The sequence below is a fragment of the Macaca nemestrina genome, chromosome 6 (genome assembly GCF_043159975.1).
Source record: "Macaca nemestrina isolate mMacNem1 chromosome 6, mMacNem.hap1, whole genome shotgun sequence".
In the NCBI taxonomy this organism is placed as follows: Eukaryota; Metazoa; Chordata; class Mammalia; order Primates; family Cercopithecidae; genus Macaca; species Macaca nemestrina.
This window is the reverse complement of record NC_092130.1, coordinates 30,180,113-30,204,096: the sequence shown is the minus strand read 5'-3', so window position 1 is coordinate 30,204,096 and position 23,984 is coordinate 30,180,113. Positions and strand designations below refer to the sequence as shown.

Here is a 23,984-nt window from a genome sequence, read left to right as displayed (position 1 = left end):
GTTCTCATCCTTTAGATCTTTAGCTCAAAAATTCCTCAGCGAGGCCTCTGTGACCAGCTGATATGAATTAGCCTCCCTGGCACCTCCACGCCCTCCACTCCCCAGCTTGGTTTCTTGCTCATCACGTTTGTATTTACTTTCTATTAAATAGTTAGACTGTAGTCGAATGTCAAATCCATGACAGGAATATTCCAGCAGCCGGCAAGATGCCTGATGCACAGTAGGCCTTAAATTCATATTTATGCCCATTGCTGCTGTTGAAAGATAATCTAATCCAGATTCCTAAGGCCCAAGGACATGAAAGGACTCCAAGGTCCCTGAGGGGGATCAAGGCAGAGCTAGGGCCCAGGACCTTTGGCTCTTGGCCAACCCAGGGCTCTGCAGGGTGAAGTGCCAGGAAAGAGCCCTAACGGCCTCCTCTGCCCACATGGCTGGGGTCCTTTGACCTCCTGGGCAGGTTTAATGGCCTCAGGTCCCAGGGGCATTGGGCTAGCTAGTTCACTCTGACCCTGGCCCTCGTTACAGGGACTGATTGCTGTCTCAAGCCCAGGTCCTCAGCCTGGGGCCCTGCTTGCTCTCACCAGTCCTCCCAGAAACCAGAATCCCGCCTGCCATCCCAGCAGGGTGAGACTCCACCTCCACTGTTACCTGGCCACTGCAAGAGCCGTCACACGTGCCCACCATCTCCTCCCTGCCTCTTGGCTCAGCATCCCTCCCCTTCACGTGCCCAGCACCTGGCCTTAGGCAGGCCCCGAGTGGGAAATCCATGTCTGAGGCTGAGCTTCAGTCCTCTTTCCATACCTAGAACATTCAGAGCCTGTTCCCACCTCACCACTTGGTACTCACTGTCCCCCTGCTGAAGCAGATCTCTGCACAGCCACCTCCTTCATGTCATTCAGATTCCAGCTCTAATAGTGTTTTCTTCTCAGTGAGGCTTCCCCACCCGACACACTCTTATTCAGCCACCCTGTTGAATGTTTTTTTTGTGTGGCATGTGTAATGACCTGAGATGACCTTGCCCACTGAGTTATTTGCTCACATGTGGTTTGTCTCCCTGCCCCAACACCTTGTCAGTCCTGCCCCATGGATGATCGTGGAACCACTGAGGGGAAGAAGTGAAAGGAGGAGGACATCCCGCTACCCCCCATCACGCCCAGTCCCCAGCCACCACCCGTGTGGCTGCTGGCTCTCTGTCCCCGCTCTCCAGGCCTGGTTGCTGGTCCCCTTGTGCCCCACACACCTTTCTGCACTTTCAGCCGGATGCTGATGGACATCACCTTCCTGCCACCCATCAGGGCACTGCATTGATAGTCCTGGCCCTGAATGAATTTGGCCCTGTGGATGGTGAAGCCGTGCCAGGGCGAGAAGGAGTAGTTGGTGTGGCGCAGGAGGGGCCGACCACGCAGACGCACCAGCGAGACGCCTGCCTCCAGCACCGGGTCTGTGAGCAGGCAGGGCAGCAGTGCATCCTGGTCCTCAAACACCACCACCTCCTTTGCTAGCACGTTCCAGGGCCGGGCAGGATCTAGGGTAGAGAAGGGCACAGGGTTATAACTGCCCTTCCTCCACTGGGCCAAGGAGTACTTGGACATAGGTGACAGGGAAGTTCAGAGAGGCTGGTCATTCATCTGAGCTCACACCATGCCAGGACAGTTCAGTGGACACTTCAGCATAGGGGCTCTAGAGTCGGACGCACCTGGGCTCCACTCTAGTCCCACTATGTGAGGCTGCGTGACCTTGGACAATCTCCCTGCACTTCTAGAAAATGCATCATCGTAGACCCGCCTTGCAGGGTCATTGGGAGGACTGCATCACATTAGAAGCTCTTTCCAGGTCTTTGCTCATAGCCAGCACTCAGTAAATGCAGAGCTGAATTGTTACGATTGTTAATTTTAGGGCCCACTGTAGTGGGACCTGCTGGGCCAGGCCTCTTGGGAGGAGGCTCAGACTCCTCACCTTTGACGTAGAGGTGGATGGCGGCGCTGCCTCCCAGGGGGTCTCCAGGCTCAGTGCAGCGATAGGTCCTTGTGTTTTGGAAGGTAGCGTTGTTGGTGGTGAGGACGCTGCTGGGGCCATCAGAGTACAGGGTCCAGTGAGGTGATATGGGGCCATCCCATTCCACACTGCCATTGCCCACACATCGCAGGGTCACCGTTTCTCCCGGCTTCACGACCAACTCAGGGCCACTGGGCTCTATCACTGGGATTCCCTGACCTGGTGGGAGGGACAGCAGACAGAAGTGAGGTCTAGGATGCACCCCTTGGGCCGACCTGACTCTGAGATGGGTGGGATGGTGCTGTGCCATCAAGGGACCACCTTGAATTAGCCCCTGCCCCCTGGTCATAACCCTCAACCTACTCAGGGTTAGACTGATGTCTCTGATGTCCAGGAGGTCCCTTCTCTGAGAAAGGGGGCTTGCAGCTTGCTCAGCCTCTCATTCAGGCCTCTGTCTCCCTGGGGTCCTCAGCCTCCTGCCTCAGTCTACCCCGCTGTGATGACATCTTTCTTCTCCCCAGGAATGAACTATTTTAACCCTGTGTACAAAGTGGATGTATTTCTACCACCGAATGAAGAAAGAAATGAATGGAATGTTCACAGCCAAGTCCTCTGACTTAATTCACATAGGAAAGAAAAAAAAAAAGATGTAGGATCTTAGCCCAGCAGAGTTAGAGAGGTCCCAGGAATCTCCTGGTGTGCCCACTCCCACTGATGGACATCTGGTCTGCAGCACATTGGGACGGGAGTTTCCGTGCCTCAGTTTCCCCACCTATAAAATAGGGATAATCATCATACCCACTCATCGCTATGTTAGGCATTTTAAATGCATGGGAAGCCTTTAGAACATCACCTGGCACCAAATAAATGGTTCAGTAAGAGTTAGTCACTATGTTGTTTATTCCTAGTCTACACCCAGCAGCGCACCCCTGCACCCCCACACATCTGTGTTTACCGGGAAGCCAATCTCTTTTAAGGAAAATTTTCTTGAAGGAGAAAAGAGAACTTGAAACCCCTATCAGGCTGTCTGGGAAGAAGGCCCGTTGCCTCTGCAGCGTCAGCATTTTTCCAGGGCCTAAAATAGGGGCAAAGGAGGGAAGTGAGAGCTGATTCAAGCCTCCAAGGGGCTGCCAGGCGCCCCCCAGCCTGTATGGGCGGAAACACATTGTTGGCGTCAGGCTCAGCCCCCGGTTTCCGCTCAGCCTGTGGCCCTTCTACAGGGACGTTCTCACTTCTGCTTCCCCAGCCTCCTAGCCACTGCCCTCTCTCCAGGCAGGGAGAGGGAGTGCCACTTGCGGGGCAGCTGTGAGGCCGGGCTCTGACGCTGATCCACTGGCTGACCCTGGCCATCCAACTCCTCAGCTCTGGCCCTTCCTATTCCCAGTGATGGGGGCACAACGACAGGCCAGCCCCAAGGGCTTTGGGTGAATTCACGGTTTCTCGGTCGTTCTCTGCAAACCCCCTTGAAATGGGAATTCCCCCTGCCCCACCATAGAGCCCAGAATTGGAAAGGTTCTCTCTCTCAAGTCCTTTTGGGATGGCTTAATTCATGTTTTGATTTTGTATTCATCAGAATGTACATCCCCTCTTCCCAAGACTCTATCTGCACAAGGGACTGAGTGAATTGTGAACACAGCCAAGGCTGCCACCTGGGGTTGTAGCCTCCTATGCAGCGCAACCACCAGGAAGAGGGACAAATGTCATTTCTAGCAGCCTTTTAACAAATCTCAACAGAGCTGGGGCTACCCTATCACTGCGGCGGCAGTCTCGGGCCCCCAGGCGGGGGTTTTATAGCAGGAAACAGCTTGGAGTGTGGGCTCACACCAACTTGGGTTTGGAACTTGGTTCTTCCCTTACCAGCTGGGTTAGTTGCTTAACCTCTTTGACCCTCAGGCTATTCTTCTGTCTGATGGGAATAATCCCAGCTCCCACCCCAAAAACTTCAGGGGGGTTGAGTGAGATGATATATAGAACTGCTCCTGCCTGGGTACCTGCTTTAATTGCTACATTTCTAATGTCCCTTCTGGGCCAACTCTGATTACTCAAGATTTTAACCTTGGATTCTGTGATTCCATTTGTTCCTTTTTTACACCTGCCTCACGCCTCACAGGGGGCTTTTCCCATCCCTTCCCCCAGCCTGTCTCTCTAGACCCTGCCTCGGCCTCCAGGAAATGTGGCCAGGGAACGATGTCTGTCCTATTTTGTCCTATCCTATTGTCCCAGATATTCACACAGGATAAGGCTGATACCCGCAATTTCCACAGCCAACTTCCCCTGCTGGCTTGGCTATAGCAGGGAAGGAAGCCAGTTTGGTCCCCATCCTCCTCGGGGTGGGGGCATGGGCTATGAACATTAACTGAGGTCCCTTTCTGTGCCTGTCCATTGTTCCCCTCCTCATCTCCACTCCCCAATTCTCCCCATGCCCTACACCTCTCCACTAGCTCCCACTTGCCTGGAAGCCCCTCCATCGTCACTTCCAGAATGTGCGCCAATCTCTACTCTTCTCTCCCAACACACACACACACACACACACACACACACACACACACACACACACACACACTGCACACCAAGGCTGGCTACAGCCCCTTCTCAGCCCGGGATCTCATCGCAGTGATGAAGAGCGAGCCCCCCTCTCTCTCTAGAGTCCTCCAGTACCATCCCCAGTCTCCTCCCAGTGGCTTCTCATCTACTCACCATTGGTCTACAGGGCTGAAAACTTAGGTTTCCAGCCTCCCCATCTCTTCTTTCTCTTGGGACTGGACCCTGGACAACCATCTGGCCCCCTTCCCACACACCATGCCCCTGGGAAGGGAAAATAAAAACTCCGGACCCTAATTCACTCTGCCAAAAGGAAAAACTCAAGCTGAAAACTGAGTCATGCAAGAAGCTGCCTTGCCTTTTATTCCTAAGCTGATAGCGACAAATGAAAGGCAAAATATCCCACAGGCAGCTCCTCTATGCTCACTTTCCCTATGTAAAGAGCCAATTTACTGAACCGAGATAATTGACTGTTCCCCTACCTGCTACTTTTCTTTTGCAACATGTGGATTACCACAATGTCCCCTTTTTCCCTCCAGCCCACTTTCCCCTTTAAATGTTAAAGCCTTCGAATTCATCCAGAATGGCACAGACCACATAATATTTTTGTGACTCCATGTTTTGTTTTTCTTGCCAGCATGTCCTTAACCTTGGCAAAACAAACTTCTACATTGATTGAGGCCAGGCACGGTGGCTCATACCTGTAATCCCAGCACTTTGGGAGGCCAAGGCAGGGGAATCGCTTGAGTTCAGGAGTTAGAGACCAGCATGGCCAACATAGTAAAACCCTGTCTCTACCAAAAATAAAAAAATTAGCCAGGCATGGTGGCAGGCACCAGTAATCACAGCTACTTGGGAATGGCAGAATCGCTTGAACCTGGGAGGCAGAGGTTGCAGTGAGCCAAGACTATGCCACTGCACTCCAGCCTGGGCGACAGAGCAAGACTCCGTCTCAAACAAAAAAAAAAAAAAAAAAAAAAAAAAAAAGGAGATGGAGTCTTGCTCTATTACCCAGCCTGGAGTGCAGTGGCATGATCTTAGCTCACTGCAACCTCTGCCTCCCGGGTTCAAGTGATTCTCCTGCCTCAGCCTCCTGAGTAGCTGGAACTACAGGCGCCTGCCACCACGCTCAGCTAAGTTTTGCATTTTTTAGTAGAGAAGGGGTTTCACCATATTGGTGAGGCTGGTCTCAAACTCCTGACCTGGTGATTTGCCCAACTCGGCCTCCCAGAGTGCTGAGATTACAGGTGTGAGCCACCATGCCTGGTGGCAAGACTCCATCTCAATTAAAAAAAATAATAGGCCGGGCGCGGTGGCTCACGCCTGTAATCCCAGCACTTTGGGAGGCCGAGGCGGGCGGATCACAAGGTCAGGAGATCGAGACCACGGTGAAACCCCGTCTCTACTAAAAAAAAAAAAAATATAAAAAATTAGCCGGGCGCGGTTGTGGGCGCCTGTAGTCCCAGCTACTCGGGAGGCTGAGGCAGGAGAATGGCGTGAACCCGGGAGGCGGAGCTTGCAGTGAGCCGAGATCGCGCCACTGCACTCCAGCCTGGGCTGGGCGACAGAGCGAGACTCCGTCTCAAAAAAAAAAAAAAAAAAAAAAAAAAAAAAAAAAAAAAATAAAAAAAAAAAAATAAAAAAAATAATAAAAAACAAATTGAGACCTGGCTCAGATACTTTTTAGTTTTTGCCCCACAGGTAGGTTCTGGGTGTAAGGATAGGACAAGGCAGTGAAATCAAACCTGTGGGACTCTCTGAGACGATGGGGGTGGTGGATACACTGTGTATGCATTTGTCAGACCTCATTGAACTTAAGAGCCTGTGCTTTCTACTGCATGTAAGTTACACTGCAAAATAAGTCCAGGCCAGGCGCTGTGGCTCATGCCAGTAATCCCAACACTTTGGGAGGCCAAGGCAGGTGGATCACCTGAGGTTAGGAGTTTGAGACCAGCTTGGCCAACATGGTGAAACCCCATCTCTACTAAAAATACAAAAATTAGCCAGGCATGATGGTGTGCCCCTGTAATCCCAGCTCAGGAGGCTGAGGCAGGAGAATCACTTGAACCCAGGAGGTAGAGGTTGCAGTGAGCTGAGATTGTGCCACTGTACTCCAGCCTGGTGACAGAGAGAGACTCTGTCTCAGGAAAAAAAAAAAAAAAAAACAAAGCCAGACACTCAAGCTCCGTGGGATTGCCTGGGCCAGAAAAGGATGGTCAGTGGGCCATCTCCTCACCGGGGACCAGAAGTGCCACAGCCCCAGGGTCCTCCTTTGAAGAGGCCAGGGTGAGGCTGTCTTTTCTCCCCTTCCATCCCCATCCTCCCCCAAGGTCCCTTCGAATAAGCAGGCAATAGAATAGAAATGTGTTTGTTGGGCCAACAAGCCGAGCACAGCAGCCCCTCACCTCTTGTCATGTTCCCTCCCAGATGGAAATTCTGCAGAACTGCTGCTGCCTGGGGACCTCCTGAGACTTGGCAGCCTGTGTCTGGGAGGGCTCTGGCCCAGGAGACCCTCGCTGGCCTCTTCCCAATCCCTCCTCTAGCCCTATACCCCTTTCACCCCAAATTCCCCTCTCCTGAGCCCTGGGCCAGAGAGGCCAACCTCATCTCTCCCTCTGACCCCTTACACAAGCCACCCAAGGAAGAACCACCACCCCTATCAGGCCCTTCCAGGCCAGGTGTTGCATAGAATCATCAAATCACAGGCTGGCAGAGCTGCCAGAGCCATCAGGGGCTCTCCAGGTCCTCCCAACTCAGCGTAGGTCTGGACCAGCAGTGCCGGCATCTCACCTCTCCCAGGAGTGTGTTGGATATGCAGAATCTCAGGTTGCACCTGAGACCGACCGAGTCTGAATCTGCATTGTAACAAGATCCTCAGGTAACTTGTATGCACAGGAAAGTATGAAAAGCACTGCTCTGGTCTAGTCTATCACTGTCCCCCTGCCCCCCAACACCTGCAATTGAATAGAAGTGGACACTGAAGCCTCAAGAGTATCAGAGGCTTGTTCAGGACACACAGTGAGTGGATGGCGGAGCTGGGACGTATCCACAGCACCAGGTGGACCAGCTCCACCACACCCACCTCTTTTCACCCCACTACCTCTCCAAAGCAGATACCCACAAACCTGCAGTCCAGTGATGGGGAGACTAAAACACAGCCTGGGGACACCCAGTGAGGGGCAAGGGCTAAATCCTTTCACAGGGGTCTTCTCTGTCACACCCCATCAAAGTCCCCCGCCCCCCATTCTGCTCTTACCATGCCAAGCTGTGACCACCAGCAGGAGCAGCAGAACTCCCGGGCCCATGGCCTCAGTGGGGAAGCGGCAGGCAGGTGCAGGGCTGTAAGGCGCCCAGGGCACAGAGCTTCCAGGTACTAGCTCCGCAGGGATCGGGACACCGGACACACGTTCCTCTCCTCTGCACTGGCTGTTTGTCTTGTTTTCCTCTTCCTCCTCCTTGGGCTGATCCTCCTCTTCCCCTTTTAGCTGGGCAAGGCAACCACAGAGTTTGGAAATCTTGGGTCTTTAAGAAGAAAACAAAGCCTTGACCCCAAGAGGGAGGGGTCGCAGTAGGGCAGAGCCAGCCTGAGCCCAGGGGGACCTAAGTTGGGGCCCTTCTAAAGCCATCTGCAAGGGGTCCTGGGAGAAGAGACATATCCAAGAGCAGCCAGACAGTTAGTCCACAAATGAGGGTCTTCAGAGTGATCAGGCGGCTCTGGCAGAGCCCAAAGAGAAGTCAGGTTGTGTGATATTCTGACATATACATTTTTTCTTTACCCCCATTTCCTGGCTTACAACTCCTAAAATCCTTGGAATCTCCAAAGTAATACATATCTTTGAAAAATTTATTATTTTAGAGACAGAGTTTCACTCTGTTGCCCAGGCTGGAGCTCTGTGGCTCCATCATAGCTCACTGCAGGCTCAAACTCCTGGGCTCAAGCCTTCGAGCTGTGAGATCTGACGATACCTCTAGGTAAATACAGTGATTGAATTGAATTGGAGGGCACTAGATTCGTGTCTGCTGCAGAATCTGAACAATTGGTTGATTGCTTGGTCTATGGGGAAACATGCCCATCCCCTACATCTGGTGTCAGAAGTATTTTGTGTTGTGAGACAATAGGAGAAATAGAGTTTGTTTTCCTCCTATATACAGGTTGGTCTGGGAGAGCCTGATAATACTGGCAATAAACTTCCTTTTACGGGACACTTACTAGCCAATCCCTTTACATTCAGTGTCTCCTTTAGTACTGCAAAACTTTATGTAGGTAAGTACTATTGTCATTCTCATTTCACAGATGGAAAAACTAAAGCTCAGAGAGATCAAATGCCTTAAGCTTGACCACGGTCAAACAGCTACCAAATGGTGGAGACAGGATTTGGATCCCAGCAGTCTGCTTATAAAACTATCTTTCATGGTTTACTTACATTGTTTATTTATTTATTTATTTATTTATTTTTACAAAGAATCTAATGTTTCTGCATAATTCTTAAAATATATAGCATTCCTTTCCTCCCCCTTTTCCCGGAGGCAATTGCTTTTACCTCTTTTAGTTGATTCGCTTAGTATTTTACTTCTTATCTCTAAAGAACATGGTCATTTCTTCTTTTTTTCTTTTTTTTTGGAGACAGGGTTTGGTTCTGTCACCCAGTCTGGAGTGTAGTGGTGTGATCTCGGCTCACTGCAACCTCCACCTCCCAGGCTCAAGCCATGCTCCTACCTCAGCCTCCTGAGTAGCTGGGACTACAGGGGCATGTGCCACCATGCCTGGCAAATTTCTATATTTTTGGTAGAGATGGGGTTTCACCATGTTGTCCAGGCTGATCTCAAACCCCTGAGCTCAAGTGATTCACATACCTTGGCCTCCCAAAGTACTGAGATTATAGGCATGAACCACTGTACCCAGCCTAAAGTTACTTCTTGAAATTGAAAAATCTTGATATAACATTGATCCAGGAAAATGATCATTCCCACGTACTCGGGTGTTTGTGTGGTGTGTATGCATGTGTTTGTATGAATATTTATGGTGTATATATGCACTTTCTTTTTCAGAAGAGTATTTTGAACTTTTAGCAATCATGAATATCAAAGCTGACTCAAGAAGAAAAAGAAAATCCAAATAAACCTATAACAAGAAAAGAGATTTAATCAGTAACCAAAAACCTCCCAACAAAGCAAAGCCCAGGACCAGATGGCTTTACTGGTGAATTCTCCCAAACATTTAAAGAAGAATTAATACCAATCCTTTTCAACTCATTCTACGAAGCCAGCATTTTCCTGATACCAAAGCTAGACCAAAACATTGCCAGAAAAGATAACTACAGACCAATATAAATGCATGAATATAGATGCAAAAAATTTTTTAAAAGTACTAGCAAATCAAATTTTTTTTCTTTTTTGAGACAGGGTCTGACTGTTGCCCAGGCTGGAGTGCAGTGGAGCAATCTCAGCTCACTGCAACCTCTGCCTCCCACGTTCAAGTTATTCTCATGTCTCAGCCTCCTGAGTAGCTGGGATTACAGGCATGTACCACCACCATGCCCAGATAATTTTTGAATTTTTAGTAGAGATGGGGTTTCACCATGCTGGCCAGGCTGGTCTCCAACTCCTGACCTCAAGCAGTCTGCCCACCTTGGTCTCCCAAAGTTTTGGGAATACAGGCATGAGCCACTGCACCCAGCCACTAGCAAACCAAATCTAACAGCATATTAAAATGATTATACACCATGATGAAGTGGGATTTGTCCAAGAAATACAATGGTGGTTTAACACATGAAAATCAGTGTAATACATCACATTAATAGAATGAAAAAAATCCTCCTATGATCATGTCACTTGATGTAACTGTAAAACCCAACATGTTTTCATTAAAAACAAAACAAAACAAAACCCACCCAACAAACTAGCAATAAAAGGGAACAGCCTCAATATGATTAAGGGCACATGTGAAAAAGCACAACAAGCTCAATGGTAAAAGATTGAGAGCTGGTCCCTTTAGATCAGGAACAAGAGAAAGACGCCTGCTCTCACCACTTCTGTTCAACATAGTACTGGAAGTCCTAGCCAGAGCAATCAGGAAGAAAAGAAACAGAAGCCATCCAAATTAAAAAAGAAGAAGTAAAACTCTCTCTGTTCACAGATGACATGATCCTATATATAGAGAAATCCTAAAAGATCTACAAAAAAACAACTATTAGAGCTAATATACAAATTCAGCAAAGCTGCAGGATACAAGATCAACATACATAGCTCTATGGTACTGGCAATACTCCAATAAGGAAATTAAGAAAACAACTTAATTTACAGTAATATCTAAAATAATAAAATATTTTGGAATAAACTTAACTAAGGAGTTGCATGACTTTTACAATGAAAACTAGAAAACACTGTTGAAAGAAATTTAGAAGACCTTAATAAATGAAAAAACCACCTTGTTTTCCTAAGTTGGAGGATTTAATAAGATGGCGGTACTCTCAAAGTGATTTATAGGTTCAATATATTCCCTGTCAAAATACCAACAGCCTTTTTCTGCAGAAATGGAAAAGCTGATTCTCAAATTCATATGGAACTTCAAGGGACACTGAATATGCAAAACAATCTTGAGAAAGGAGAACATGGAGGAGTCACACTTCTCAATTTCAAAGCTTACTGTAAAGCTACAGAAATCAAAATAGTGTGGTATCGGCATAAGAATAGCTATATGGATCAACAGAATAAAATTGAGACTCAGGAAGTAAACTCTCACATTCATGGACAACTGATATTCAACAAGGGTGACAAGACCATCCAATGGAGAATGACCAGTTTTTTCAACATAGGTGCTAAAAGAACTAGAGTCACATGCAGAAGAATGAAGTTGAATCCTTATTTTACATCACATATAAAAGTTAACTCAAAATGAATTAAAGACCTAAATATAAAAGCTAAAATTATTAAACCCATAAAAGAAACCATAGAGATAATATTCATGACCTTGGAATTGGAAATGATTTCTCAGATATGTTTCTAAAAACACAAGCGACCAAAGAAAAATAAATTGGACATAATCAAAATTAAACATTTTTGTGCATCAAAGGATACTGTCAAGAGAAAAAGATAACACACAGAATGAATGTTTATATCCAGAATAAATAAATATATCCAGAATATATATAGAATGAAAGTTGTAGTGTTTCCTCAGCAAAAATCACTCTTGGTGCATAGTTCTATGAGTTTTGACAAATATATGTAATGATGTAACCACCACTGTAGTCAAGATACAGAACAGCTCCATCACTAGAAAATGTTTCTCATGTTGCTTGGTAGTAAAGCCCTTCCCCAACCCCTTACACCAAATGACTGCTGATCTGTTCTCTATCCCTACAGTTTTGCCTTTTCCATAATGTCTTTGTGCTTTAGAGGATAATGCCATTTTTCTAAATGGAATCATACAGTGTGTAACTAAAGAATGTATGTAGAATCACGCAATATGTAGCTAAAGCCACTCTATTGTCCCTCACAATAAATATTTATGGGAAAATAAATTTTAAAAAAGAATGAAAGCTGTAGTGTTTCCTACAACTCAACAAAAAGATAAACAATTAAATTTAAAAATAGGTAAATTCAAATATTGCATGTCCTCACTTATAAGTGGGAGCTAAACAAAGGGTCCTCATGGATATAAAGATGGAGAGAATAGACTTCAAAGGTGGAAGGACAGAAGGAAAAGGGAGAGGACAGAAAGGAAGTGAAAAATTACCTATTGGGTATAATGTTCAGTATTTGGGTATCAGGTACACTGGAAGCCAAATCCCCACCATTATGCAATGAACCCATGTAATAAACATGCACGTATACTCCCGAATCTAAAATAATTTTTTTGAAAAACAGGCAAAAAATTGAATAGATATTTCTCCAGAGCACATGAAAAAATATTCAATATCATTAGTCATTAGGGAAGTGCAAATCAGAACCACCTTGAGATACCACTTCATATCTACTAGGTTCGTAATAAAAAGAAAATCGGATAACAAGTATTGGTGAGGATGTGGAGAAATTGGAACCTTTGTACAGTGTTGGTAAAAATGAAAACTGGTGCAGCTGCTATGGTAATCAGTTTGACAATTCCTCAAAAAGTTAAACATATAATTGTCATATAATCCAGAAATATCACTTCTAGGTAAAACCAAAAGAATGGAAAATAGGGACTCAAACAAATGCACACAAATATTCAACACAGCATAATTTACAGTAGCCAAAAGGTGGAAACAGTTGACAGCTAAACAAAATGTGGTATGTCCATACAATTGAATATTATTCAGCTATAAAGGGAATGAAATACTGATACCTGCTACGATGTGGATGAACCTTGAAAACACTGTGTTAAGTCAATGAAGCCAGTCACAAAATGTCATACGACTCCATCTATTTGAAAAATCCAGAACAGGTAAACCCGTAGAGGCAGATGATTGATGAGTGGTTACCAGAGGATGTAGGAAGGGAGAATGGGGAGTGACTGCTTATGAGAAGGAAGTTTTCTTTTGGGGTGATGAAATGTCTTGGAACAAGATAGAGGTGATGGCTGCCCAGCATTATATTTGTCCTAAATGCCATTGTACACCTTAAAATGGTTAATGTTTAATTTTGTTATTTGAATTTTATATCAAAAAAAAGAGAAGGGATAAAGATTGTCTTAGACCAACAAAAACTATGAGAATTCATTGCCAGCAGACCAACACTACAAAAAAAAAAATCCTAAGGGAAGTTCTTTAGGTAAAGGAGTATGATACCAGCTAGCAAGTTGGATATACATTAAAAAATAAAAAGTGCTGAAAATGGAATAAAAGTAAGCATAAAAAATATGGTTGCCTTTTAAATGCTTGAAAAGATAACTATTTAAAACAGGCATTGAAAATTTTTTTCCTGTCAAGGACCAAATAGTAAATATTTTAGGTTTTGTGGCCATACGGTCTTTGGGGCAACTGCTTAATTCTGCCATTGCAGTGCAAAAACAGCCATAGCCAATACATAAACTATTAAGTGTGCTATATTTACAAAAACAGGAGGCAGGCTACATTTGGTCCACAGGCTATAGTTTGCCAATCTCTGATTTAAAGCAAAAGTAGTAGCAATGTATTGGATATTTATAGCAGATTAAAAGTGAAATATATTGTTGTCATACATTTCACTTTTACATATGCATTTATAGCAATCTCCACAGGGGATATTTTCCAGTAACCTTGGTGTATGCCTGAAACTGCAGATAGTACTAAACCCTGTATATGCTATGTTTTTTCCTATACCTACTGTATTAGACGGTTCTCTTACTGCTAATAAGGACATACCCTAGACTGGGTAATTTCTAAAGGAAAGGAGGTTTAATTGACTCACAGTTCAGCATGGCTGAGGAGGCCTCAGAATCATAGCGGAAGGCAAAGGAGGAGCAGAGTCGCATCTTACTTGGTGGCAGGCAAAACAGTATGGGCAAGGGAACTCCCATTTATAAAACCATCAGATCTCGTGAGACTTAATTACTACCACGAGAACACTATGGGGAAAACTGCCCCCATGATTCAATTGTCTCCACCTGGCCCCACCCTTGACATGTGGGGATTATTACAATTTAAGGTGAGAATTGGGTGGGGACACAGCCAAACCATATCACCTACATACCTATGATAAAGTTTATCAATTAGGCAAAGTAAGAGATTAACAATAATAACTAATAATACAATAAGACAATTATAACACTTTACTGTGATAAAAGCCATGTGAATGTAGTCTCTCTCTCTCAAAGTACCTTCATATTTTTGGACATGGATTGATCACAAGTAACTGAAATTGCCAATAAGGGGGAACTACTGCACTATGAAAAACGGGAAGAAAGGGTGTGCAGTCTACTCTTGTCAGGTCCTCATGCTATCCTTATTTTTCTTGTTTGTTTTTTGGATGGAGTCTCACTCTGTCACCCAGGCTGGAGTACAGTGGCATGATCTCGGCTCACTGCAAACTCCACCTTCCAGGTTCAAGTGATTCTCCCGTATCAGCCTCCCGAGTAGCTGGGATTACAGGCACCTGCCACCGCGTCTGGCTAATTTTTGTATTTTTAGTAGAGACAGGGTTTCACCATGTTGGCCAAGCTGGTCTCGAACCCCTAACTTCAGGTCATCTGCCTGCCTCGGCCTTCCGAAGTGCTGGGATTACAGATGTGAGCCATGGCACCGGCCCTCATGCTGTATTTAAAGTAACGTTTTATCATTTAAAGGTAGACTTTGATTAATTTAAGATACAAGTTGTAAACCTAGGACACTCCCTAAAAATTTTTCTCTTTTTAATCACTCAAAAATTTTTGAAGAGGTATAAATTATAAGCCAATAGTGGAAATGAAATGGAGACATAATACATACTCAATCCAAAGGAAGACAAAGATGGAAAGAAAGAAGACCAGAAAGAATGAATAGAAAACATCTAACAAGATGGTAGAAGGATTTTGAATGTTCTCACCATAAGAAATGATAAGTGTTGAGGACGCGAGGGCTTCAAGGTTACTTCGCGGAGCTGGAGCGCTGGCCGCGCAGGCCCTGAGGGCTCGCGGCCCCAGTGGCGTGGCCGCGGTGCGCTCCATGGCATCTGGAGGTGGTGTTCCCACCGATGACGAGCAGGCGACTGGGTTGGAGAGGGAGGTCATGCTGGCTGCAAGGAAGGGACTGGACCCATACAATATACTGCCCCCAAAGGGAGCTTCAGGCACCAAGGAAGACCCTAATTTAGTTCCCTCCATCACCAACAAGAGAATAGTGGGCTGCATCTGTGAAGAGGACAATACCAGCGTCGTCTGGTTTTGGCTGCATGAAGGCGAGGCCCAGCGATGCCGCCGCTGTGGAGCCCATTACAAGCTGGTGCCCCACCGGCTGGCACACTGAGCGCCTGTACTAAGTTACTCAAAATGTGCTGTAAAGTTTCTTCTTTCCAGTAAAGACTAGCTGTTGCATTGGCAAAAAAAAAAAAAAAAAAAAAGAAATAAGTGTTTAAGGCAATAGACATGCTAATTACCCTGATGTGATCATTACACAATATATATATGTATCAAAACATCATACTGTACTCCATAAACATGTACAATTATTGAGGCTGGGCGCAGTGGCTCATGCCTGCAATCCCAGCACTTTGGGAGGCCGAGGTGGGCAGATCACCTGAGGTCAGGAGTTCGAGACTAGTCTGACCAAAATGGCAAAACCCTGTCTCCACTAAAAATACAAAATTAGCTGGGTGTGGTGGCAGGTGCCTGTAATCCCAGCTATTTGGGAGGCTGAGGCAGGAGAATTGCTTAAACCTGGGAGGCAGAGGTTGCAGTGAGCCAAGATCAAGCCATTGCACTCCAGCCTGGGCAATAAGAGTGAAACTCCGTCTCAAAAAAAAAAAAAAAAAAAAAAAGTACAATTATTATGTGTCAATCAAAAATAAAACTTGAAGAAACCTGGAGTAGCTGTATAGCTGTATTAATGTCAGACAAAATAGACTTCAGAACAAGAAATATTTCTGGGCATAATGAGGGACATTACATAGTGAAGACAGAATCAATTTTACAAGAAGACATAACAATCCTGGGTGTATATACACCTTAGAACAGAGCTTCAAACTACGTGAAACAAAACTGATAGACCTGAAAGGACAGATATAAAAGTCTCTTGTAACACTCCTCTCCCAGTTGTAGGTGGTACAAGTAGGGAGAAAATCAGTAAAGATGTAGAAAACCTGAATAAAATCATAAACCATTGACCTAATTGATTTTTATCCACCTAACAACAGCAGAATACACATTCATCTCAAGGGCATATAGAACATTCACCAAGACAGACCAATTCTGTCACTTAAAACACATCTTTAAAAGTTTAAATAATTAAGTTATGCAAAGTATTTCTTGCATCACAACAGAATCAAACTTGAAATTATTAACAAAAAGGTATCTAGGAAATTGAAAATATTTGGAAATTGAACAACACACTTATAAACAACCCATGAGTCAAAGAAGAAATCATATGAGAAATTAGAAAATATTTTGAATTGAATAAGAAAACAATGGTCTAAAGCTGCCACCTTAAGAAACTAGAAAAAGAAGAACAAATTAAATCCAAATTTACCATAGGAAGGAAATAAAGACACGAGCAGAAATCAAAATCCACAACAAAAGAGTTAGGGAAAATTAACAAAACCAAAAGCTTTTTCACTGGAAAAAAATTAACAACATTTACCAAGAGAGAAAAAAAAAAGCAAGAAAAACACAAATTGCAAATATCAAGAATGGAAAGTGGACATCAATAGCAACCCTACCAACACTAAAAGAATAATAAGGGAATACTATGAACTACTCTATGCCAACAAATTCACTAAGTTGCATAAAATGGACAAATTCTTTAAATGTACAAACTGCTAAAACTCTCTTAAGAATAATAGATAACATAAACAGTTCTGTATCTATTTTTAAAAACTAAACTTGCACTTAAAAACCTTCTAACCAAAAACAAACAAAAAAAACTCTTCAGGTTCAAGCGGTTTTACTGGCAAATTCTTCCAAACAATTAAGAAATAAATAATACTGACCTGGCCCAGTGGCTCACGCCTGTAATCCCAGCCCTCTGGGAGGCCGAGGCGGGCAGATCACATGAGGTCAGAAGTTTGAGACCAGCCTGGCCAACATGGTGAAACCCTGTCTCTACTAAAAATACAAAAATTAGCCAGGCCTGGTGGCAGGTGCCTGTAATCCCAGCTACTTTGGGAGGCTGAAATTGGAGAATTGCTTGAACCCAGGAGGCAGAGGTTGCAGTGAGCTGAGATCGTGCCTTTGCACTCCAGCCTGGGCAACAAGAGCAAGACTCCATAAAAAAAAAAAAAAAAAAAGAAAGAGAGAGAGAGAAAGAAAGAAAGCCAATTCTACAAAAACGCTTTAAGAATATAGCATAGGAGAGATCACTTTTTAATTCCTTGTATGATACCAGCAGTATCCCAATATCATGACCACACAAAGATATTGCAAGAAAATAAAATTATAGACCAATATCCCTTATGAAAATAGATGCAAAAATTTTGAAGAAAATCTTAGCAAATCAAATCCAAGTATATATAAAAAGGATAATGCATCAGGTCCAAGTGGTATTTATTACAGGAATTAAAGGTTGAAATGTTCAACATTCAAAAATCAAGCAATATAATTTACCATATCAAGATTTTAAAAATCACTAGGCTTCTTAATAGCTGCAGAAAAATGCTTTGACAAAATTCAATGTTCATTTCTAAAGGGAATTTCCTCAATATGGTAAAGGGCATCTGTAAAAACCCTACCACAAATATTAAACTTAGCAGTGAAAGATTGCATATTTTCCCTCTAAGATGAGAAACAAGGCAAGGATGTCTGTTCAGCATTATACTGAACGATTCAACAGTGTACTGGATATCCTAGACACTGTAGTAAGGCAAGAAAAAGAAATAGACCAGGTGTAGTGACTCACAATGTAAGCTCGGCACTTTTGGAGGCCAAGGTAGGAGGATCGCCTGAGCCCAGGAGTTTGAGACCAGCCTAGGCAACATAGGCAGACCCTGTCTCTACAAAAAAATCTTAAAATAACCTAGTGTGGTGGTGCACACCTATAGTCCTAGCTACTTGGAAGGCTGATCACTTGAGCTCAGGAGGTCCAACCTGCAGTGAGCAGGGACTGTGCAACTGCACTCTAGCTTGGGCAACAAAGTGACACTCTGTCTCAAAAAAAGAAAGGGAGGGAAGAACGGAAAGAAGGAAGGAAGGAAGGAAAAGAGAAGGAAAGAAGGAAAAAAAGAGAAAGAAAGAAAGAAAGGAAGAAAGAAAGAAAGGAAGGAAGGAAGGAAGGAAGGAAGGAAGGAAGGAAGGAAGGAGAGAGAGAAAGAAAGAAAGAGAAAGAAAGAAAAGAAAGAGTTCAAAACAAGAAACAACATAATGGTCTCTATTTGGAGATAAAATGATTGTCTTCATAGAAAATGCACAAAAGTTACTAGAACTGTAGGTAAACTTAGCAAGATCACAGAATACAAGGTCAATATCAAAAATCAAATTAAAAGTGAAATTTAGTTTTTACAAATACTATTTACAATAGCACTGAAAAAAACACAAAATACTTAGGTATAAATCTTACTAAATACGTGCAAGATCTGCATACTGTGTACAAAACACTGAGGAAAGAAAATGAATGAGACCTAAATAAATGGTGAGATATACCATGTTTATGGGTTTGAAGATTCAATATTTTTAAGCATGCTGATTCTTCTCCAGGTTAATCTACAGATTCAACAAAGTGCCAATCAAAATCTCTGCAGGAATTTTTGTATAAATTGACAAGCTGATTCTAAGATTTATATGGAAGCATAAAGGAATTAGATTAGCCAAAATAGTTTAGGAAAAAAACAAAGTTGAAGCCCTCGTACTACCTAGTTGACAGACTATAAAGCTATAATATAGTACTGGTGAAAGGATAGACATGTACATCAATGAAACAGAATAGAGTCTAGAAATAGAACTGCACATATGTGGCCAATTGATTTTTGACAAATTTGCAAAAGTAATTAAAAGAATAAAGAATAGACATTCCAAAATGTGGTACTGGAACAACTGGCTATCCACATGCAACGAGAAAAAAACAAAAAATCAAACAAACATAGAAAACCTTGATCTATAACTTAAGCCTTATACAAAATTATCTCAAAATGGATCAAAGACCTAAATGCAAAACCATACAACTATTACAAGAAATAGAGAAAATCTTCATGACCTTGAGGGTTATGGAAAGATTTCTTAAACACAACGCTTAAAAAGATCCATATAATCCATGAAAGAAAAAAAAAATTAGGCTGTCTGAGTGCAGGGGTGTTTACAACAAATTGATCACAACCAGTTACAGGTTTCTTTGTTCCTTCTCCACACCCACTGTTTCACTTGGCTTACCTTAAAAAGTAAATCTATAAATTGGACTTCATCAACATTTAAAACTTCTACTCTTTTAAAGAGATAGTTAAAAGACAAACTACAGATCAAGAGAGAATATTTGATATCGCATATCTTATAAAGGACTTTTATCAAGAGTACATAAAGAATTTTCAATACTCAATATGAAAATAAATGATTCAGTAAAAACGAGGAAAACATTGAACAATAATATATATAAGTGATAAGATAATTTGCCATATAAGAGATGCTCAATATCAATATTTGTTAGGAAAATACAAACTAAAAACCACAATGAAATACCACTACATACTTAATTAAATGGCTAAAACCAAAAATCAGAAAACCTGACAGTTTCAAGTCCTGGTAAGGATGAGAATACAAACAACTTTTTTTGTGTGTGTGTGACAGTCTCTCTCTTGTCGCCCAGGCTGTAGTGCAGTGGGATGATCTTGGCTCACTGCAACCTCCACCTGCCAGGTTCAAGCAATTCTCCTGCCTCAGCCTCCCAAGTAGCTGGGATTGAGGCGCCCGCCACCACACCCTGCTAAATTTTGTTTGTATTTTAGGAGAGATGGGGTTTTGCCATGTTGGCCAAGCTGGTCTCAAACTCCTGACCTCAAATGATCCACCCACCTCGGCCTCCCAAAGTGCTAGGATTACAGGCATGAGCCACCGTGCCTGGCCACTAACAACTATTAATAGAACTCTCATATACATATTGCTAGTTGGGATGCAAAAGAGCAGCCACTTTGGAAATCAGTCTGGCAGTATCTTATAGAGTTAAAAAGGAAATCCTTACCATAATTCAGTAAAATGGAAATTGATGTTCCCAAAAAACCCTCTAAGCAAATGTTTCTAGTGGATTTATTTGTAATCAGCTCAAACTGAAATCAACTCAAATGTCCCTTAGCTGTTACATGGATAAACTATGGTATACCCATACAATAGAACGCTAGTCAGCAATTAAATGGAACAAACTTCTGATGTACATGACGATGTGGATGATTCTCAAATTCTTTATGCTAAGTGAAAGAAGCCAGATGCAAAACTTCATACTCTATGATCTTACTCACATGACACTCTTGCAAACAGACAGAAAATAGATCATTGGCTGACCCGGGCTGGAGGTGGAGGGAGGACTTCAAAGGACCGGGGAGGGGCGGGGAATTTTTTTGGTGATGGAAATATAGCTTCATTGTGACAATGATAAACACGACTATATACATTTGTCATAAGTAGCAGAATTGTAGACTAAAAAGGGTGAATTTTATTGTGTGTAAATTAAATTTTCATAAAACAAATGGGAAAAAAATGTAAAGGGCCAAGAATAACCAAGACAGTCTTGAAGAAAATGAAAAGCAAAGGGAAGTCTTTCTTCAGTAGATATCAAGAAATATTATAAAGATAGTTAAGACAGCTTGATGTTGGCTCACAGATAGACAAATAGACTGGTGGTACAAAATAAAGATCCCAGTATCTGGGCACAGTGGCACGCACCAATGCCAGTTATCCAGGAGGCTGAGGCAGGAGGATCCCTTGAGCCCAGGAGTTTGAGTCCAGCCTGGACAACATAGTGAGAGCCCATCTCTTAAAAAAAAAAATTTCTAGCTATGGATCATACGGACACTTGACAGATAATAGAACTGGTGGGGATGGGGGAGGAAAAGACAGTTTTAAATGGACCTAAGATCACTGGCTAACCATATTTTTTAAAGTACTGTTCATTTCCAGCTATACAACATATACAGAAATTAAATCCCTTACCAAGTGTTGGCTAAGATGTGGAGCAACAGGAAAACTCATACACTGCTGGTAAGGGTATAAATTGATACAACCACTTGGGAAAACAGTTTAGCATTATTTACTTAGGTTGACGAAAATGCATTATCTTACGATCCAACAAATGCTACTCCCCAGCAGGCATACGTGCAATAGAAATGTGTACACAAGTGTATTAAGATACATAGCAGCATTTGTCATTATAGTCTCAAACTGGAAAAAAAAAAAAGAAATAACCATCAATAATAGAATAGATTAGTAAAAAGTAGTATATATATAATAGTATAATATAAACCAAATAAACAAGTACAATACAGCTACACACAATTATATGCATGATTGGTTACATGGTGGCAAATGCCTTCTCCCGTTCTGTGGTTTGTCTTTCCCCTCTTTGTATCCAAAGGAGATTGCGTGAATGGTCCTAATTCTTCATTCCTTTCAGTACCCGATCTGTTTGCCATGTGACTTGGCAGTTGCTCTCAGAAAAAAAAAAAAAAAAGGTGATACCTATTTCTCCACCCCTTGAATCTGGGCTTGGTCGTGCGGGAGCTGCTTTGGCCGATAGAATGAGATGGAAGTGAGGGTGTTCCAGTTTCAAGCCTAGGCCACAAGAGGCATTGCATGCTTCTCCTTGCCTGCGGATGCTGCTAACATCACTATGAGAAAGACATGCCTGAGCTGGCATGGCTAAGATACCCTAGCCAAAGCTAGATTAAAGCAGAGTCCCCAGCTGCCCCAGATGTATGAGAAAACCCTAGCAATCCAGCCAGATCAGCTGAATACTGTAGATGAGTGAGAAATATGTGTTTATTGGTATATGTCACTGCAGCTTTGTAGGGTTGTTTGCTATGCAACAACAGCTAACTGATAGAGTGAACTAAGGGAGGTGGGATGCCTGGGAGCGTTGGATTTTGCCAGGCAGAGGCAGTGAAGAGAAAGAAAGGCATCTGAAGAGAAATGAACAGCAAAGGCAATCAGCAGGTCTACTAGTCTGCCACCAGCTGTCATGGGACCCAGGCAGAGAGTGGTGGTGCTGGCAATCCCCTCCCACTCCTTGCTTGCTTTCCTTGCCTTTATATATATATACACACACGTATATATGTATGTGTGTGTGTGTATATATACATACACACACATACGCTAGTGATCACTGTAGGATATTCATCCATAAAGAGATATGCAGTCCCCCTAAATGGAAGGTCCCCCAAACCCTTATTCTCCTAATCACAGCCTCTCTCCCTGCCTCAACTGCTTGTAAGAGTATGTGTATACTCTTCCCGGCATTTGCCTGCACTCAGATGTGCTCATTCATCCGTCCACTCATCCATCCCATTCCTACTTTATAGTTTTAAAAATAGTATCATATGCTATTTATTGCATTGGGTTTTTTTTTAACCATTCAACACATCTTAGAAATCTTTCCATATTAGTTCATAGAGATTTACCATATTTTAAAAATTGCCTCACTGTATCCCGTGGTAAGGATGTACCATAATTTATCTCGCCATTCCCCTAACAAGTGGACACTCTAGTTCCTTCTAATTTTTCTCCATTGCAAACAATGCTCAGTGGACATCCTTGCACATGAATCGTTGTGCAAATATGCTATCATTGGAGCAGGATCCATTCATAGTAGTGGGATTGTCAGGTCAAAGGGTAGGTACGTTAAAACATGGAGATATTCTTAAATTGTTCCCCCAAGAAGGCCATGTGGATGTGCATTCTCACCAACAGTGTGTGAGAAATGCAGCATCACTGTAAACTTGCTGACATGGAATATCACTGATCTTTAAAATTGTTCGCAGTCTGATAGGAAAAAATGTTAATTCATTGAGGTTTCATGTGCATTTTCTATATGAGTGATGAAATAAACCTTTTTTTCCATGTGTGTATTGGCTATTAGTATTTCTTCTACAGATATCCTTTGTCCTTTTTTTGTCTTTATGGATTTATTGGACTATTTATTTTTTATTTTTGAGACCAAATCTCACTCTATCACCCACGCTGGAGTGCAGTGGCACAATCTTGGCTCACTGCAACCTGTGCCTCCCAGGTTCAAGCGATTCTCCTGCCTCAGCTTCCCATGGAGCTGGGATTATAGGCGCCCGCTACCACGGCCAATTAATTTTTGTGTTTTTAGTAGAAGTGGGGTTTTACCATGTTGGCCAGGCTGGTCTCGAACTCCAGACCTCAAGTGATCTGCGTGCCTCGGCCTCCCAAACTGCTGGGATTATAGGCGTGAGCCACCACACCCAGTTTATTGAACTATTTATTATCTGTATTATGTCTGCTAACCCTGTTATCAGAAATGCTGAAAATATTTTCCATCAGTTTGCCACTTCTCTTCTAACTTTATTTTGCTTTTTGTATTCGCACAGAAGTTTTTGCTGTGTGTAGTCAAATCTGTTGTGTTTTCATTTCTGACTTCCGGGTTTCATGTCTCGTTTAGGAAGGCTGAGGCATTTACTGTTTACAAGCCACTTTCTTTTTTTTTTTTTTTTTTTGAGACGGAGTCTCGCTCTGTCCCCGGGCTGGAGTGCAGTGGCCGGATCTCAGCTCACTGCAAGCTCCGCCTCCTGGGTTTACGCCATTCTCCTGCCTCAGCCTCCCGAGTAGCTGGGACTACAGGCGCCCGCCACGTCGCCCGGCTAGCTTTTTTTTTTTTTTTTTTTTTTGTATTTTTTAGTAGAGACGGGGTTTCACCCTGTTAGCCAGGATG

General features: G+C 43.3%; 1 protein-coding gene and 1 pseudogene across 3 annotated transcripts in view; one reads left to right on the top strand and one right to left on the bottom strand.

Annotated features, from left to right (window-relative positions):
• The window catches only part of LOC105466874 (colony stimulating factor 1 receptor), a 61,303-nt gene that overhangs the window by 26,665 nt on the left and 10,654 nt on the right, over positions 1-23,984 (bottom strand). The window contains exons 2-4 of one of the 2 annotated variants that reach the window (XM_071098231.1): positions 7,793-8,021; positions 1,957-2,214; positions 1,241-1,525 (exon numbers count right to left, since the gene is read on the bottom strand). In XM_071098231.1, coding sequence (XP_070954332.1) covers positions 1,241-1,525; positions 1,957-2,214; positions 7,793-7,841 — 592 coding nt within the window. In that variant the 5' untranslated portion in view covers positions 7,842-8,021. Of the gene's footprint in view, positions 1-1,240; positions 1,526-1,956; positions 2,215-7,792; positions 8,032-23,984 lie in introns of those variants that run through there. The other variant, XM_011716016.2, reaches the window with a different exon arrangement.
• On the top strand, positions 15,024-15,508 carry LOC105467236 (cytochrome c oxidase subunit 5B, mitochondrial pseudogene; annotated as a pseudogene). The gene has a single exon (XR_978723.2). The product of XR_978723.2 is annotated as a cytochrome c oxidase subunit 5B, mitochondrial pseudogene (transcript).